Below are 17,922 nucleotides of genomic sequence, written 5' to 3' on the forward strand. Positions count from 1 at the left end.
CAAAAGCAAAACAGTTTCCCAAAAATAGGGATCGGATCTGTGACTGAGGGTCTCTTTCTAAAGCTCTTCTGTACAAAGCTGCTGGAGTGGCTGGAAGGCAGACTCCCTTCTTTGTTTGGTGGGGGAACATTCGCTAAGTGTCCCTCACACTCCAGTCAAACCACTCACGCTTACTCTTTCAGCTGAGTGTGTGAGATGACTATGCAGTGAAACATTTTTACTATTTCTTTATGGGTGTTCTTTTTACTCAGTAATTATTATGCAATTTTGTTTTCCATGAAATGCCTCTTTTAGAATATGTTACTGTAAAGATGAAGTTGATGAATGATGTGTAGCAAGAGAACAGGCTTCAAGATTGGCATATTATCATCTCACGTTTATTCTGCTTTCTAGTCACATTAGGTAACTTCACATTTAAATAAATAGTTGCAACCCACCACAACAACCCATCTAGCTTTCATCAGAGGCTGTAGCAGAAAGTGAATTCTGGAAACGTGGATGTGTTGCCACATCAGTCCACTCTCCTGCTGAGAGTGCTCACTGGCTGCTTCTAGAGAAGCAACAGCTAACTTAATGGGGCAAGAGAACAGATTTGAATAAATCTGAGGAAATAGCTGAGAATGCACCATTTCATTCTCCCCGTTCTGATGCAGAAAAGGACAAACTGCCCATATTCATCCTCCCCCCATTTAGCCAAATGAGAAATAAGAAAAATTGGCAAAATTTATTCACAATGCAGAAGTGGAGATGAATAAAACAGCGGGCAATGGTGTCTTGCCTCTCAGTTTGATTTATAAAAATATGAGTGAACTCAATTTTCTTTATTTTGCTATTTAATTTTGGGGAAGGATGAAGAGAGTCTTTTTTTTTATAATTATAAAACTTCAGACTTCGATGTCATTTATCACAATATTTTTTGGAATTCTGAAAATGTCTTATCAGGGGTGACCTGGGCTTTTCAGGACTTGCAAGTTGATAGAAGTTGGGTAACCGAATATCGTAGTGGTATCTTTTTCCTATGTACACCCTGTCGTTCAAAGCATAGAGTTTATCTGCAATGTCACTGCCAATTAAAACTGAAAACAGGCGGGAGATGTAACGATGCTGAGCGAAGAGCAAATACAATTTCTTTCTTCTCCAAGACACATACCGGCAATCAGTTTCTGCTGTGAGGGTTACCTAAAAAAATAAATAAGTAAAATCACGTATAAACAAGGATCAGGGAACAGGAAAAGTTCTGCCACATTTTTTGTGCTCCAAATTTTAAATAAATTTTCCTTCTGCTTTTTTAACGTTAAAAGATCCCACTGACCCCCAAAATTCATGACTATATATAAAATTTATACCATGAATAGCCACAGCATTGTGCCCATCTCAAATTTATCTGTTTTCTAAGTTCTAATATCTATGTTTTGCATTTCACTGCAGCAAGAGCTCCTTATACTAAAATATAATAAAGTTGGCTAATGTTAGAGAAATATTTCAAAGTCAGTACTGAGGACTGTGGACATTTAACCTAATCCAGTTTCAGTAGTACAAAATAGAATTTATTTACCTATTCTGCATATGTACATGAATTTCTATTTGTAAACACACACACATATGGTACATGTATTAATCATATGGAAACAGAATGCATTATAACAGATTGAACCTACTGAACTGATTATCCTTCAAAACTACCAGACATGGGCAGCAGAGCATAGACAGGAGGTTTAGCATTTTGTTGCAAACCATCAGCATTTTAAATTTTAAAAATCAGTTATTTTGTAATAAGGGCAGATTTCTTTCTTGGTGTTTTTAAACCATCACAGCAGCAGTGTTTAGGGTAGGGTCAAATCTCAATGAATTATATTTTTATTCCCATATTTGGAATTAAGCAAAAAAAAATCAAGACTATTTCTCATGAACTCCTTTATGTCATATGAAACCCATTCTTCTCCTGTTGCTGGACCTATAAAGTGACATTAACCAGCCAGAGTCAGGCGGCTTTGGGAAGTCATGCATGCTGCACGGTACATTCCAGAGTTAAATATAAATTATTCCGCTGCCACCTGCTGCTGTGTTTGTTTATCTGTTCGGAAGAGGCCGGGTTCACCGTGTGCGCCTGCTATCCCTTACCTGAAAAGTGCCTTCCTCCGTGGGTCTCAGTGAGTCCCATTCAGGAGAATCCAGGAACTGGAAGGGGAAAATGTAATGCAGAAACTCGCCATCCACTGTCACTCTGATCCTACCCAAACACAAAACATAGCATTTATGAGGAAGGAGAAAGCCAACACATAATTGGGGGCAAGGGGAGGGAGCAATATTTCAGGTCTCTGATGACCTTTGTGGCTATAAAAATTTTAAAGGGAAAAATATTAAATTCACACATGATAATAAGTGACAAATCTCCTCTAAGATTCATGTACTGATGTTCCTCACACAGGTGAAATTCTAGCATATTGGGCAGAATTCATCAGAAAATTCATCAAGCTGTCCGTTTATGATGTGTGCCCACTTATGCATGTATATTACACTTAAAAAAAGTTTCAGTGAACTCAGATTTAAATTAAGTAGAACACTGAAGAACATAAAAGATTACCATGATAAATACCTCTGTAAATTAAATACTTAACCTTTAAAGAAAACATAAATAATCACATTGTTTCCTCCCCCAAGTTTTCTGTTATATATAATATATACATAATATATATTATTTATTTATATAAAGTTGACCATTGAACAACATAGGTTTGAACTGTGCAAGTCCACTTATATGCAATTTTTTCAACAAATACTGTAAATACATTTTCTCTTTCTTACAGTTTTATTAATAACAGTTTTTCTCAAGTTTACTTAATAGAAAGAGTACAGTATATAATGCATACAACATGCAAAATATGTGTTAACTGACTAAATGATGGGTAAGGCTTTTGGTCAACAACAGGCTATTGGTAAAGTTTCTGGGGAGTCAAAATTTATACATGGAGGTCTGTGGGGAGGCCAGCGTCCCTACCTCTGTGTTGTTCAAGGGTCATCTATCTATCTATCTATCTATCTATCCAACATAAGGTGCACCCACCTTGCTTCTAGCAAATGGTCAATTGCTAGAAATTACTGAAAGAGTTGATCATTACAAAATGTAATGTTCTCTATTACTTAAAAGAATGCCCTATGAGAATCTATTTAAAATATTTTGCACGCCAGCATAAGTATTATATTAATTCAAGCTGGCATCATTCTCATAACTTTCAGTAATTAGCTTGGAAGCTAATTACTTCCAAGTAACACATAGCATATCCAGATAAATCAATTCATACATTTGATTTCTAAGTAGAAATATCAAGGCTCTAGATTATTTCTTGCTTCAGGCAAATAATACCATGTACTCTGAATGCCTACGTCCATGACTCGTGTGTCAGGGGCTTTCCCACAATACAGGGTGTTAAATTCACACAGGACTATGCTACCCTGAGATAGAAATGTAGCAGAAGGGAAGAGAAGCTAGTAGCTAGAAGAAAGACATTTAAGCACCAAGAGTACAAACCTTCCTGAGATAAGCAGAGAGAGTTTATCAATGGAGGTTTTCCCCTGCATGGCATAACAGTGCTCCTTTTCCAAAGTGACCACTTCAGAGCTCAGAGCAATTGTTCTGAAGACAGGCAAAGAGATCCCCAGAGGCTGGAAAAGGGAGCTATACAACAGCTGGAATTCTCGGGCAAAGGTTATGCTGTGCACTTGGTATGCAATATGAACAAATTGCATGAAGCAGATAATAAAGAGTACAAAGTTCCAGGAAAAGATGTCAGCTGCACAGATATCTACCCAAGCCCAGACAGCAGAGCAGAGAAAACCCAACCCCAGCAAACTGAAGACATAAAGTTGTCCGAAGAATCCACTGCCACCCATGAAACCTACTACAAATAAAATACTGGCAAGATGATAAATGGCTCCTTCAGCCTCTTGCTTCCAGGTTGTGCAGACGGGGTGTTCATCGATCAGGTTCTTCCATAAAGTTAAATTTCTTTCCATGGCTGTATTACTGTCTGGTTTGCTTTCCCGTTGATGTTAGATGATATCGAAGTGAGTAATTAAGTCCTTTGCTTCTCCATCATCCAAGTTTTGCTAAATCCTCCCGAAACCAGAGAAAGCCTGGACACGAGTTGTGGTGATTAAGGGTGTGGAGTGTATGGATCTTGGAAAATGAAGAATCCCATGCTGCTTCTGTAAGTTCTTCGGGGCTTCTGATTTAAATGTAGTCCACTAATATTTTGTGGTTTCCTGTGCAAAACAAAACAAAACAAAACAAAACAAAAAGAATCTAATTAAACAAGGATAATTGAGATGTATATTTAATGAATCACCAACATTACTTATTCAAGGTAAACTCCTATTCTCAATAAAGTTGTAATATTTTAAGCACCAATGCTATCAAGTGTTACATTTCTAGGATACAGAAGGTATATTTCTAGAGTACACTTATTAATAATAATAAATTATTAACAGACATTTTCATATTTGTTAGGATTAAATAACTACATATTTTTCAAGAGAGTTAAGTGCTATAATCAGCTAGTTTCCATAACAGTAGTTCAATATACTTCAGAATCACTTGGGACAGTGACTAAAAGTGCAGATTCATAGATTGTTTCTCAGACATACTGACTCAGAATCTCCTCTGGTTGTGGGGGGAGGGACCTCATGTTGGAATTTAGGATGAGGTGCCCACATGATTTTGTGCATCAACCCAACGCCCTCTGTGGCCCACCTTTTGAGAGGTGCTATTTGACAATGTCTGAATGAGAGAGGCCAAGAACTTGATCCCAGACCACTGGGTGGTGACAGAGCAGAACGGCAGCACGTGAACCCACGCGCTGGGTCCCGTCCTGCGGCCTCTCCTGGAAGATGTTTTAAATGAGGCACTTTACGGAGTCCTAATAAATAAGTAAACATAAGAAACACATAACCAAAGTCAGATCTTAAGAGCACATAGTACACTGTAAAAATATTTAGTGACTTAGATAAAAATTACTTGAGAAATATAAATTCAATTCTACTTCACCATATTAGAGGCTATTTCAGACGAAAGGTTGCATCCTTATAACTAAATAAATATTGAAATTCCTTCTACTTGCATATTTATTTACCAGATGGTCAAAATGTTACCGACTTGTTTCCCTACACATATATTCTCTACCCTTTCAGCCATATGGTACAAATGCTAATATGTGATCTGAGTCACATACTCAACCATGATGAAGAGCTGTAGGGTATGTGTCATTTACCACCAGTTTTCTCAACAATAAATGTTTCACTGTGAAGCATTCATTAGATTGATTTTTTCTCACAATTAACATTCAAAACCCTTGAACCTGTATGCTATATTTAGTGTTATATCTGAGACAGATTATTTCCAGAACACCTATTAATAAAATATCAGGTATCACAGATTTTGTTTCACAGAAAAAAATATACACACAGAGGCGAAAATGACTGAGCTGAAGTTTAAATAAAGGAATGGTGTAATCATCAGCAGAACTAGAAACGGAAGGAAAGATGCTGCTGCTGCTGAAGTCCCTGGTTTTTCTTCCTGGGTTGGGATCCCTTTCTCAGCAAGTATTGACTTTAAGAATGCTACCAGGTGAATCATTAAAAGAAGCAATAATAATGATAATAATGATAATAATAATAACGACACAGACCTATAACTTACTGTGATATTGTTTTTACTCAACTTGCTTTCAAATACATTTCAAACATTCTGCCTCACTCGAATTATCACCTCTTCCTGACCCTCTGAGACCATGACATTCAGGGCAGACTGGCCCCCAAACATGTTTAACTTCTCATCTTTTAAATAAAACACAAAATTATATATGACTGGATATTCAAGGAAAATTTTAAAAAATACAATGGGTAGTGAGAACTGTGAAATACCAGACTGCAAATGTCAATCTCCCTGCTGTTCTACTTTTAAAACTAGGGTATTTTCCATTAATCACTTCCTCAGGGTACCAAACATACAGCCTCTGCTAGTGGAGCCCTGAACTTTGGTTCAAACTTCCTTAAAAATTTATAATCCTTGACAAAATGTTAAAATGATCCTAATGGGGAAAGGCCATGTAAACTGTTGGTGGCAGTTCAGAAGGGAGCTTATGGATATCTTGTCCCCTAAATATCTTGACTTGGGAGATGTACTGGGTTGCATACACTTAGAGTCTGACCCTTTATGGTCACGAGACGCAATGTGCTTCGGGTCTTTCTTTCCCAGTCAGCTTCTGCCTCAGTAAGCTGCCCCAAGCCGCCTCCTATCCTTGACACTGTCTCACTGCCCTGCTTACATTACTCCACACCCAGCCTTTCTCCACTTGGCGTGTTTTCATTCAGTCACCAAAACAGATGCACTGTATTAGAAGAGGGAGGAAGTGACAGGGGCAGGTGAGGAGCATGAGTGTCCCTTTGGTATTGTGCCAGCTATGCTAGATGAATGTTGAACATGATTCATCAACCAACTGTGAGAGGCTTGTAGGCCTTAAGGCATGTTTTTGGGTAAATAAACACTAGAATGCCAAAGTGACACAATGGATATAGTAAGCAACGAAATCAATCTTCCCTACAAAAGAAGTTAGCACATGGTGATACAAATGATGGAGACAAATGTAAATGCAAATAAACACAATAATTCCAAGTACCACCCCTCCCCACCTTTTCTTTTTAAATTTTAATACCCTGAGTAGTGATATAAAGGAATAAAGAAACGTAAAGGAAGGCATAAACTTGGTGGCAAACTGATGAAGATTAGCTCAGAAATTGCATCGATCTATTCAGAACTTGTACATTACCTCATTGAATCACACTTATTGTCACAAGAGAGGCAGGATCCGAATCACCGTGCCCAGCTTACACATGAGAGAAGCAGGGCACAAGACGGTAAGCCGCTTGCTTCAGGTGAAAGAGTCAGTAAGTCCCCACGACAGGTGGAAGCTCACGTCCCGCTCTGCCAAGGCCCCCAGCAGCCAAGACCCCCTTTCAAGCCTGTCAATCTGGTATTAATGTGTTGGGAGACCAAAGTGGGATATTCTGCCAGGACTGGTTTGCCAGGAAAATAATGACCCTGACACTGGATATTTAAGACCTGCTATATCCACTTGTACCATTCAATCTATAATGCTTAGAATACTGCCAGGGACAAAGGTACAGAAAGCCACTCAAGGAATGATTTGCTCTATAATTATTTAACATCAACTAATTTCCTCTCTTAGAATCTGAAATTCTTAAGGGACAATGAGAAATGTTTTTGTATTTCTGATGCCTGGCACCCAATTGCTGTCGATTGAATACACTGGTGTAGAGGCTCTGGATTCCCAGACTCAACCCAATTTAATGGATGGCCTAACATCTTCTGTCACTTAGGGGACGAGAAGTGGGGAAGACCCCAACATCCAAGATACTTCAGTACAAAGACACTAAGGAAGTAAGACATCACTTATTTAAAATGTCTGGCACAACTCCAGATTCATAGGGGAATCCTTTTGTCTTCTTACAACCTTGAGCTCCTTAAGTAAAGCAGCTGAATTACTGACCTGATTGAAAACTTTGGTAATTGGTGGTATTGAGTTAGTTGTGGTTGCTAGGCAACCTAAAAGTTCAAAATTCTATCAATATTCTTCACATTAATTGGAATCAGATCCTAACTTTGGTATGTGTTCCATATGTGAAACAGTCATTTACCTCAAGTTGACCTTTTGTACTGATCCTCAGGGAGATATACTTGCTCAGCAACTATGTGCCAGGCATCTTTAAAAAGTCATCTCCCTTAACCTTCACAATAACCCTGTGAGGAAGGTACTAGTATATCCATCTTACAGATGAGAAAATAGAAACTCAGCGAAGGTAAATAAATTGTTTCAGTTCACATCGTTAAGATCGGAACTAAGATTCCAACCAGGTCTGCCTGACTGAAGTTCACAGTCTGAACCGCTTCATTCTGCTTCCACAGTAGCAGGTTTGAGAAAACGCAGTTTCCTCCCTGCTACTTAGAGCAGCTCAGGAATGTTTGTTCGTCAGTGAAACAGGCAACGTTACCTACTCTGTCCACTCTAAAGGGTCCTGGAAGATTCAAATGAGAAAATACTAAAAACTCTTGGCAAAATGTTAAGTAAACAGCAGTACCATAACTGTACTCGTTGCTTGAATATGACAGAGCCGAGCCATTCAGAGAAGATAGTTTTAAAAACTATTTTTTTCCTCCCAGAGGACTACAACTGAAGACAGAAATACAAATGGTCACTTTTGGCTGCTGTCCATCTTTAAGTTAATAAATTCTAAGTTTACTCATTCCTTTGGGGTGATCTCTGTTATTCTTCCCTACCTTGTGTCCTGACCTCCTACTATCGGTAGGTATAGACCTGTAACCAACCCACCCTTGAGTCTTCACTTTCCAAATGCCAAGAAGCCAGTTATTGGAAGCTACCAACAATCTTCTAAATCTTAGCTTAGACTTCAGAACTTCCCAGCAGGTCCTTAGATCACCTGCATCAGAATCACCTGGGTGGCCCGAGGTGGCTCCATCCTGGCACTCCTGAGCCAGGAAGGGACCCAGGAAGATGAATTTCTTTCTTTTTTTAAAAAAGATTTTTATTTATTTATTTTTAGGGAGGGAAGGGAGGGGGAGAGAGAGAGAGAGAGAGAGAGACACACACACACACACATCAATGTGCGGTTGCTGGGGGTTATGGCCTGCAACCCAGGAATGTACCCTGGCTGGGAATCGAACCTGGGACACTTTGGTTCCAGCCCGCGCTCAATCCACTGAGCTACGCCAGCCAGGGCGATGAATTTCTAATGAGCTCCCAGTTGACTCTTCTGCACACTGATGTTTGAGAACCATTATTTTTATGTTGTTCTTGAACGGTCTCTGAATTATCATTGCTTGTTTGCAGGGCCTCCGCTTTGACCACTCCTGTTGACTACTGGGCTGTCTTTCCAGGCCGATCACTCAGTGCATCGCTCCTTGCTCTCTCGCTGTCTGTCCATGGCTGTGGTACTGGTGTTAGCATACCATACTGCTGTGCACATTGCTACCAAAGAGAAGGGCTCTGGTCTTAGCTGTACCCCTGAATATGTGATTTTTCTATTTCTAGACCAGTTTCCTCAACAGTAAGGTGGACAAAGTAACATGAGGTCCTTTTAGCCCTAGAATAACACGACTCTATGTGGAACAGAAGGTTCTTCCAAACGTGGGTCAACACGTGCAGTGGAGTGGCAGAATGGAATGAAGACTGCAGGTCTCCACAGCAGCTTTGTCCCTGGGCCAGCTCCACAGTGGGTTGAATGAATTACTGAAGGCCTGTGCCGGGCCCAGCACTGGCCCGTTTTCCCCACAAACTTACCCGGGATTTTGGTGTGCAATCAGGGTTAAGGAATATTGAACTAAAAGACAGGAAAGGGGGGCAGGGTGAGAGACATCAGAACATTCTATAGAGTAAAGGACCTAGATTTTAATCCTTATTTTTAGGGGTTGGAAAGGCACTTTTTCTCCTTGTGTATTCTCATTTCCATGTTTCCTCAGGTAACGAGACATTTCCCTTCCTAACCACTCATTATTCCAAGAAAACTTGAGGTTTGTGGATATTTTGCACTAGCCTTTCCTTGACACAGTGGCCTGAAGTGGACCACATAGGCTCTGAGTTTTTGTGGCCTTTATTATCTCTGTACGCTACCATTATATATTATGTTATCTTGATGGATATAATATATAATATATAAAACATATAATGTATGTTATATATGAATTATATTATAATTATATATCATAACTTGATTATTCTCTCAGTTGTACATAAATAATTTTTAAAGAAATGAACACACTACGTGTATTTTTAAAATATCAGCTTCATTGATTGGTATGTAGATATACAGAGTGGGGCAAAAGTAGTTTTACAGTTGTGAGTTCGTGAAACAGTTTTTATTCTTGTATTACTATTTATTAATATTGTATTGTTTTCCATAAAAACAACTATAAACCTACTTTTTCCCACCCTGTATATGCTCAGTATTCCCCTCTGTCTGGAAGAGAGTGAGTCTTCGACAAATGTTCACTGACTGATAAGGACAGCAGTGCTCAGGTGGGAAACAGTGTTTGGAATAGCTTTGGAACAAGCAGGTTAATAAGTCAGGAAGCCCAAGTGAGAGAGGACTGAATCAATGGTTTGGGTGTTGGATTTAAAAGAAAGGAAAGTTAGACTGCGAGGAAGAAGTCAAAGAGGAAGCGTCTCCACTGAGACAGAGGAACAAAGACGGGTGGAAGACCTTTTGGAATTGCAGGAGATCCCAGAGTTCAGAAAGAACCCAGAAGAAAGGGGGGCTCAGCTTCAGTCTTGTTTAATCTGATGCCCTCAGACTAAAATTCACAGCGGAAGGTAAGAAGCAGGATGGACACTTTTAACAGTCCCTGTTACACCGGACAACAATGAATACAGACTGGGGTCGGCAAGATTGTCTAGAAAGTGAGTACAGAGAGAAATGAGAGTCACCACTAAGCGCTCATGCCCAGGAGCCTTTGGTGACACTGCAGAGCTGTGCTGTCCGACACGGGGGCCGCCGTCGCCTGGGCTGTGAGGACCTGAAATGTGCCGGGTCTGCACGAGGTGTGTGCGGCATGATGGTTTTTGAAGTCTTAGTACAAAGATAAAGACTATGTCGTGAATAATTTCTATGTTGATTTCATGTTGAAATGATGTTTTGGAAATACTGGGTTAAAGAAAACATTACTAAGGTTAATTTTGTCTATTTATTTCTTCTTATTTTTAAGTTCCTACTAGAAAAGTTAAAATTGCATATGTGGCTTGCATTTTATTTCTCTAGGACTGTGTTGATCTAGAATCTTTCAAGGAGCACAGAGAGGAAATGAAAAGATTTGGTATGATACTGTGCAAACAGTGCATATGTATAGTGTATAAGTATATAAATGCGGAAGAATTATCTAAGATTAAGTTGATATAAATGTAAATGATATTGGCTACAATATTCATTTGTTCCCGTCAGTCAGATGTTATCCAAGGCATAGATGTCACCATCTGGTGCCTGCCTACTGAGATGGCCAACCCCATCATAGCTCTTGGCCTTTATCCTGCTTTTTCTTTTTGCCTTACAATTTCACTTTCCTGAGCAACTATATTACATGGTTTTTCTTTCTCAATTTCATCTTCTGATGATACCTCTTGAAATACATGGGAAATCCTAGACGGATAATCTCCTAAGTTTTATACTGCAGATTGATTGTGCCTTTCTGGATTCCACAGGGTCCACACCTGCCTTGCTTTTCACACAACACATGAGTCTCTCCATGCACCACAAGGCTCCGAGGCCAGAGTGTGCGTCTGACCTCCCCATACCAATGAGAGCCTGGCTCCTCCTGAGACTTGAGGAAATTAGAGAACATGTCTACAGGCTGTGATTCTCGCATCTCAGCCAAAGTCACATTTGATCTCCGGCCATGCATGCTTTTTCACTTTCTCAAGTCTAAGATGGTCCCTAAGATTCCTGCCCCACTGGTGTGCACACCCTGTAATACCCTCCGCTTGAGTGTGTAGAACCTGTGAATGGGACAGATGCTGCCTTGATTAGGTAACATTGTAGGGCAAATGGTGCTGGAATAGTCACGCCTGTGATTATGTTATGTTATGTAAGACTCCACTGTAGGACTGGAGAGAGACTGGAAATTAGAGAGACATATCCCTACTGACCTGGAAGAGAGCAAACACCATGCTGTGAACCTCCTATGGGGGCCACAAGGCAAGGAACTACAGGCAGTCTCTGTGAACTAAAACAAGTCCCCAACCAGTAGTTCCCAAGTTAATCGGGAACCTCAGCCCTACAACCACAGACAGCTGAATTCTGACAAGCACCTCAAAGCTTGGAAGAGGACCCTGGACTCCGAATGAGGAGCACAGTGGTGTGGATGACTCCTGAACTGCAGGCTTGTGAGACCGGAGCGGCAGATCCACTTCAGCCATGTCTGGACTCCCCACCCACAGAAACTATGAGATAACAACCTGCTGTTTTCAGTGACTAAGTTTGTGGTAATTTGTTACAAAGTAATAGAAAGTGAATACACATACTACACATGAGGCTTTCCATTAATCTAATAATCTACATCTTATAATGAACTTGGAGTATAGGTCTATGGAGAAGACACTCAATCCTTGCTAGATTTAGATCAAGACAATTAGGTGAGTATGGTTCTTCAGTAGTATCTGGAACACAAGACACTATGAGAGGCCCTAGGAATTTGGAGTACATTTAAATTCACTATAGTTCCCAGGACCACTTTATAGTGCTTACTTGGCCCCAACACCATTAAGCATTTAGACACACGGACAACTTCCAGAATAGTTTTGTCATTTGTAACTAAGTTTGTGGTAATTTGCTACAAAGTTTGTTACCACAAACTTAGTCACTTAAAAACAGCACCAATTTACTATCTCCGAAGATCCTGAAATACTGTGTTTCCATGGTGGGCTCTCAGCTTAGTCAGTTCCTTGTAAAACTGAGCCATGCGTACAGGGCAAAAACTTGACATTCAGACACATCCAGAGACTAACCGCAAAAGACAGCCCACAGGTACTCAAAACAAATGGCTCTGTAATTCTTGAATTGCGTGACTCTACCAAGTTCAGATGAGCTGAGTGATGGAAAATGCAATCTTCTTAATCCTCATATACCACTATTACTACTACTACCAGCATCTAATATTTACTGAGCATTTACTTACCATGTTCTAAGAACCCTAAAATATTGTGTCATTTAAACCTTACAAATTTTTGAACTAGGTAGTTTTATTATCCCCATTTTACAGATGAGAAAAGCTGAGGTATAGGGAATAAAGTAGGTTGCCTAAGGATACACAAATGACAAAGCCCAGATTCACTGCCAGGCAGGCAGATGCAAGTACCTGCTCTCTTAACCACCATACCATACAGCTTCATTTACAGTTTAAATCTAAATATGGATTTACTAGAGTGAATCAACAGCATTCTTGTGTCCTCTCCTTTCAGATCAAGATTCAATGAATTTAAATGTCCTCTTATGAACTTACAATTTTTCAAGCAACAGAGGGATAAAAGGGTGGCTCCTATGTTGAATCATTGACACTCTATAATTCTTGATTTGAAAAAAAGAGCAGTAAACCTCTCTTTCTCAAGCTTGTCATTTGATTGCTTTAAGTAAACAATCCACATGCTTGGCTTCAAGTTCTTCTGATTTCTCCATGCCCTGGAAATGGCTAAAGGGGCTAGCAGGATGCCGTTTACTCTGGATCAGCTGCTATTATGTCAGAACCTCACTAGAGGTTCCTGATGAAAGATGCTAAGAGAAATGGACTTAAGGACACATTGAACAGTCTTTCCTTGATATTAGTCAAGGGTGGACACCTTCATTTCCCTCTCCTCCAAGTGACCTACATTCAGCAAATTAACTCCCTTTTTCTGTGTTCATGATAGTTAAGGTTCTCATGTTCCTTCCTGGCAAACACATCTAACAAGTTCATGTGCACTAGCTAATTGTCTATAACTTTTCTAGTTTTTTTTTTCTAACTAAATAACCAGGTGGACCACACACCAGGGTCAGCGATGTCTGAAACTACTAAGCCAGCCACTACTAAAGCTAAAAAGAACACTTCCGCAGGGCATGTTGATATCTTTAAAGCGTTTATGTAGAGACGGAAGCTTTCTCTTTGTGAGAAAGATCACTCACTGTTTGGTGCTCAATCCACATGCTCAACAATCTCTTCGTTTCTTCTGTTACTTTCAGCCTTGTTGTTATTGACTTTGCAGAACTTGAAGTTACTCCAGCCATAGATGTTTCTTTTATTTTTGCAGTGTTGCCTCTCCTGACCCACATTGTGGGTCACTCCCTTATTCCTGAAGCTCAGGAAACACCATGTATTCTCATGGCTCCTTAAAAATGTTTATCTCAAGTTTCTCTTCAGTATTGAAGCTTTCTCTTGTCATATGCTATTTGGCACTTTTAAATCCAGATGTTTAGACATTCTTGGGATGCCAAATAACTGTTTTTGTATAGGAAAGTTCACAAGTACCAAAGAACAGCAAAACACAGTCTTTCAGGATAACGTGGTGAGCCAAGGTAGGTGGTAGATGTTTAAGGTGCGTGTACCTTTGCTTCTTTGTGTATTCCTACATGGCTCCGTCAGCTGACTGCAGTGTAATGTATTCACCTGGTGTTTCTGCTGAGTCAACAGTGCTAAGCAAGTACAAAATTCACGTTATGCTCAAACTGTTTCCTAATATTTCAGTTGCATTAGAATTATGCTTGTTTTAGAAACAAGCATTATAGCATAACTGACTGTATCATCAACTTTCAAATAGCCAGGAAACTGTTATTAATATATGCAATAATTCAATAAGTCCCTGCCCTCATGGAGCTTGCATTTTAATGAAATTCAAATGGTGACACCAAGCCCAGTTTCAAATCGATGAGGTACAGTTTAAATAGCTAAAATTATTTCTTAGGTACAAATAAATGTAAGCTACCTAAAACATGTAAAGTCAGTTGTTGCATACTAAGTTTAAATAATTACTATATTTCGAACTACAGTCTAAAGTCTTAAAAATCAAAATACAAGTTTGTTATTTAGAACTTTGATCAAAGATCAAAAACAAAGAAACCCAAAATATTTGAAGTGCCCCTGGAGTAGCACATTGCATATTAATGCATTTGCCTCCTTCTATTTGTATGCAAAGAAAGGCACAGAATGGTCTGCACTTAAGTTTAAGGATGGCTATTTGTGGATACTAGAATACCACTTTGACTTTTCAAGTGTATATCTGTGCTATTTGCATTCTTTATAATTTTATAAAACAATAAAGTGATTTCACATTAATTAAAAATTTTTTAAATGCAAAGATTTCAAAGAATATAGTAAGAACCTATGAGCCCAACAACCAGAATTCACAAACATCAACATTCTCATATTCTTAGGTCTTTTTTATAATAAAAAATTCCAAAAAAATGGAAGATCACCATGGATGGTTCCCCAGTTCCATTCCATGCCCATCACTCCCCATATACGAATACTTGTGCTTACCCTTCCAGTCTACATAGAATAATTTTAAAAGTTGCAATTTAAAATGAAATGCAAGATTAGAAATGTATCTTATAATGTGTTTTTTTTCAGAACCACACTTAATTATTTCTGATGAATAATTTTAAACATGCACAAAAACAGAGATGATATAATAACATAGTAAATCCCTACATACCCATTACCCAGATTCAACAATTATCAACATTTTGCCAGAGTTTTTTAAAACTAACAGTAAAAACTGTAACCTGTTTATCTTACAGTTAGTTCAGTCAATAAACAACACCTCCTAAGGAGGACAGGGAAAACTAGGATTGGCCGTGCTCGTACCACGTGCCAGGCACTCGTCTTCCACACACCGGCCCAGTTAGGAGTCACGGCAACTCTGCAACCTAATTACTGTAGTGTTCTCAGCATTGTTCCGAGTGGAAAACGGGCTCGGAGAGATGAAGATTCTTCCATAGGCTTGGTCAGCTGCTTCTCTGTCATTAACTTAAACTCTCCCACCCCCCAATTTCAGAGTGCGTGTGAGATTCACTCGGGGTTATTATTCTGATGTCTCACTTCGGGTCTCCAAAAATTACTCTCTGAATTCTCCAGGTTTCAGGAGGATCCAGCATTACTACAGGGACTTTAAGTTAGAAACTTTTGGTTATTTCATTTAGAAAATACTTGTTACACCTTTCACTTTAAGACATTTTCCTTAGGTAAAGGAAATATTACCCCCTATAAAAATCTTTAATGATTCAATATACTTTTGTAAATTCTTATACTCTCTATAAGTCACAATCCCAGCTGACCAATAACTATAATTAGAAAAAATAATTTCAATTGCAACTTGCAGGCTTGTAAACTGATCGCGCATATTTTCCAAAGCAGTTTTGAAACTTCCTGACAGCTAAGTTGCTCACGTGTTGCTATGCTCATATACAACAGCATATGCTTCATAACCACTCTTGGTCTTTCCTGCAGACTACTACAAAGTAAGCAGACATGAATGCTCCGGTGTGTCAGCTCTATTAGTCAGTCTTGTGGTAAGAAGCATGGGATTTTGGTTTCCCATGACACATTTTTATTTAATAGCATAGAATATCACCATTTAGAAGCATAGGATACACAGTGATTCAGCTCTTTTGAGAGGCTGATTAGATGAAAGAAACTCAACTGTTTCTCCCAGGATATGTGTATAAAAGTTTAGGATGATTAAAGTCTTATTCTTGAGTTCAATTAATGTCAGTATTCCAAAAGAATTTGGGCTCGAAAAGAGACTTAAAATTCACCTGGGATCAGCAAGACCTCCTCATTTTGCAAATGTGGAAAGAGGTCCAATTTTCGTTTTGTTTATATTTTATTTTCACGTAGTTCTTGTTTGGTGTTCTATTGCCATAAAGAAGAATGCCGAGTTACTGTACTGTCACACCAGAGGTATATACATGCAACAGTCCCCACTATCAAAAATAACAGAAAAGAAAATAGCCACCAAACCTTAGTATGGACAGAGAGCAAAAATATTTTAACGCAGCGATAAAACTCAACCAACTACAATGTGTAAGCCTGCAAATTCAAAATACCTTACTACAAGAGCTACAGTAAAAAGTTGGGAAGGAAGACTGTCACATTCTAAGAGTTTAGTAAATCAAATTAAATTATGTTCAAAAGTGGGCTAATTCTACTTTTCCATTTACTATTGCATAGAAATTTTTTTTTTTACTTTTTGCAAATATCTCCTGGTTAAAACATTTCTTTTTGCCATAGCGCTATTACTGTATTTTGATTGTGCCTTTAATCTTTTCCTAAAATACAGACCCCTATACCTCTGTAACCGAGTTGGTGATGAGGTAATTCAGTGGTTTTCAAATTTCTTTCCTCCCTTCCTCCCTTATTTTGGCAGGGGGATCCCCGAATAGAGAAAACGGGTCAGTGTCCCCTTTGATGAGGCAGCTTTCTCTTGCCCCAAATCAGAGCCCCCCTATCCTGGTCACGGCCATTACAGACGTGGGACGGGAAACTCCCAGTCACTGCACGACTTCCCCAAGGTGAAACATAAGGCTGTGGGGTCCCCTTGGGCAAGCTTTTGTTGCTTCAAAATCCGGCCTTTTCTCTTCGGATTCCAAAAATGCCTGGGGCGAAAGCAGCGCCAACAAGATCTAGGGTGGTGATTCGCTTCTAAGGACCGCTCCAGCCCCCCAGCCGCCGAGCTGCGCGTGGCGCCGCCCGGACTCTGGGCTCGCAGTTGGCCTGAGTGGGGCCCGGCGCCGGGCGGCGGAGCGCCGGCGCTCCCGGGGTCGGCGGCCTCGAGGTCCCGGGGTCGGGGCGGAGCCAGGGCCGAAGCGGCGCGGGCAAAGTTGTCCCACGCGCAGCGAGGTGCCCGGCTGCGAACTGCTCCGGGGAGACAGCGGCCGCTGCGGCCCCACGGTCCCCTTCTTACCTTTTCTTCCCCGGCCTTGTTCAGAGCTCCTCCCTCGTGCCCGCAGAAGTTTCCCAGCCCCGCGCGCTGGTCCCGGGTGGCCCCTGCGGAAGCCCCTAGCTCCGGGCTCCCGCGCTCCTCGGCGCCCACGGGGCCGGCTCCCTCCCCGCGCCCGGGCGCGCGGCGACAGAAGGCAGCTCCGGAGCAGCGCAGCGGCGCAGACAGGGGCCGAGCAAGGACGCGCGCCGGGAGGCGCGGCGGGGAGGGCGGGGTGGCGGCCGCAGTGTTGGGCCTGGGCAGCGCAAACCCCAGGGAGCAAGCCGGGTGGCCACTGCTTTACAGAACTGCTGATAAAACCCTGAGGCCGCTTCGGACAAAGTTTGCAGACAGTTTTCGGAAGTGAACACTTCTCACAGTTACTAGATAAACC

The 17,922-nt window shown here is 40.4% G+C and overlaps 1 protein-coding gene across 1 annotated transcript; it reads right to left on the bottom strand.

The window, feature by feature from the left end:
* Positions 1 to 355: 355 nt before the first annotated feature.
* POPDC3 (popeye domain containing 3) lies at positions 356 to 17,709 on the bottom strand. The gene is made up of 4 exons (XM_028509334.2): positions 17,514 to 17,709; positions 3,530 to 4,263; positions 2,122 to 2,230; positions 356 to 1,179 (listed from the first exon to the last, which is right to left on the bottom strand). The coding sequence occupies exons 2-4, from the start codon at positions 4,012 to 4,014 to the stop codon at positions 898 to 900; spliced, it is 876 nt and encodes a 291-aa protein (XP_028365135.1). The 5' UTR covers positions 4,015 to 4,263; positions 17,514 to 17,709; the 3' UTR covers positions 356 to 897.
* Between the last annotated feature and the right edge of the window lie 213 nt (positions 17,710 to 17,922).

The sequence above is a fragment of the Phyllostomus discolor genome, chromosome 4, assembly GCF_004126475.2.
Source record: "Phyllostomus discolor isolate MPI-MPIP mPhyDis1 chromosome 4, mPhyDis1.pri.v3, whole genome shotgun sequence".
In the NCBI taxonomy this organism is placed as follows: domain Eukaryota; kingdom Metazoa; phylum Chordata; class Mammalia; order Chiroptera; family Phyllostomidae; genus Phyllostomus; species Phyllostomus discolor.

Excerpts from the sequence above, each read along its gene's own strand:
- POPDC3 (XM_028509334.2), bottom strand. The coding sequence starts at position 4,014 with ATGGAAAGAAATTTAACTTTATGGAAGAACCTGATCGATGAACACCCC. Across the intron at positions 2,231-3,529 it reads TCTCTGCTTATCTCAGGAAG|GATCAGAGTGACAGTGGATG; the intron begins GTTTGTACTCTT and ends GTGTTTGGGTAG. Across the intron at positions 1,180-2,121 it reads CGGAGGAAGGCACTTTTCAG|GTAACCCTCACAGCAGAAAC; the intron begins GTAAGGGATAGC and ends TTATTTTTTTAG.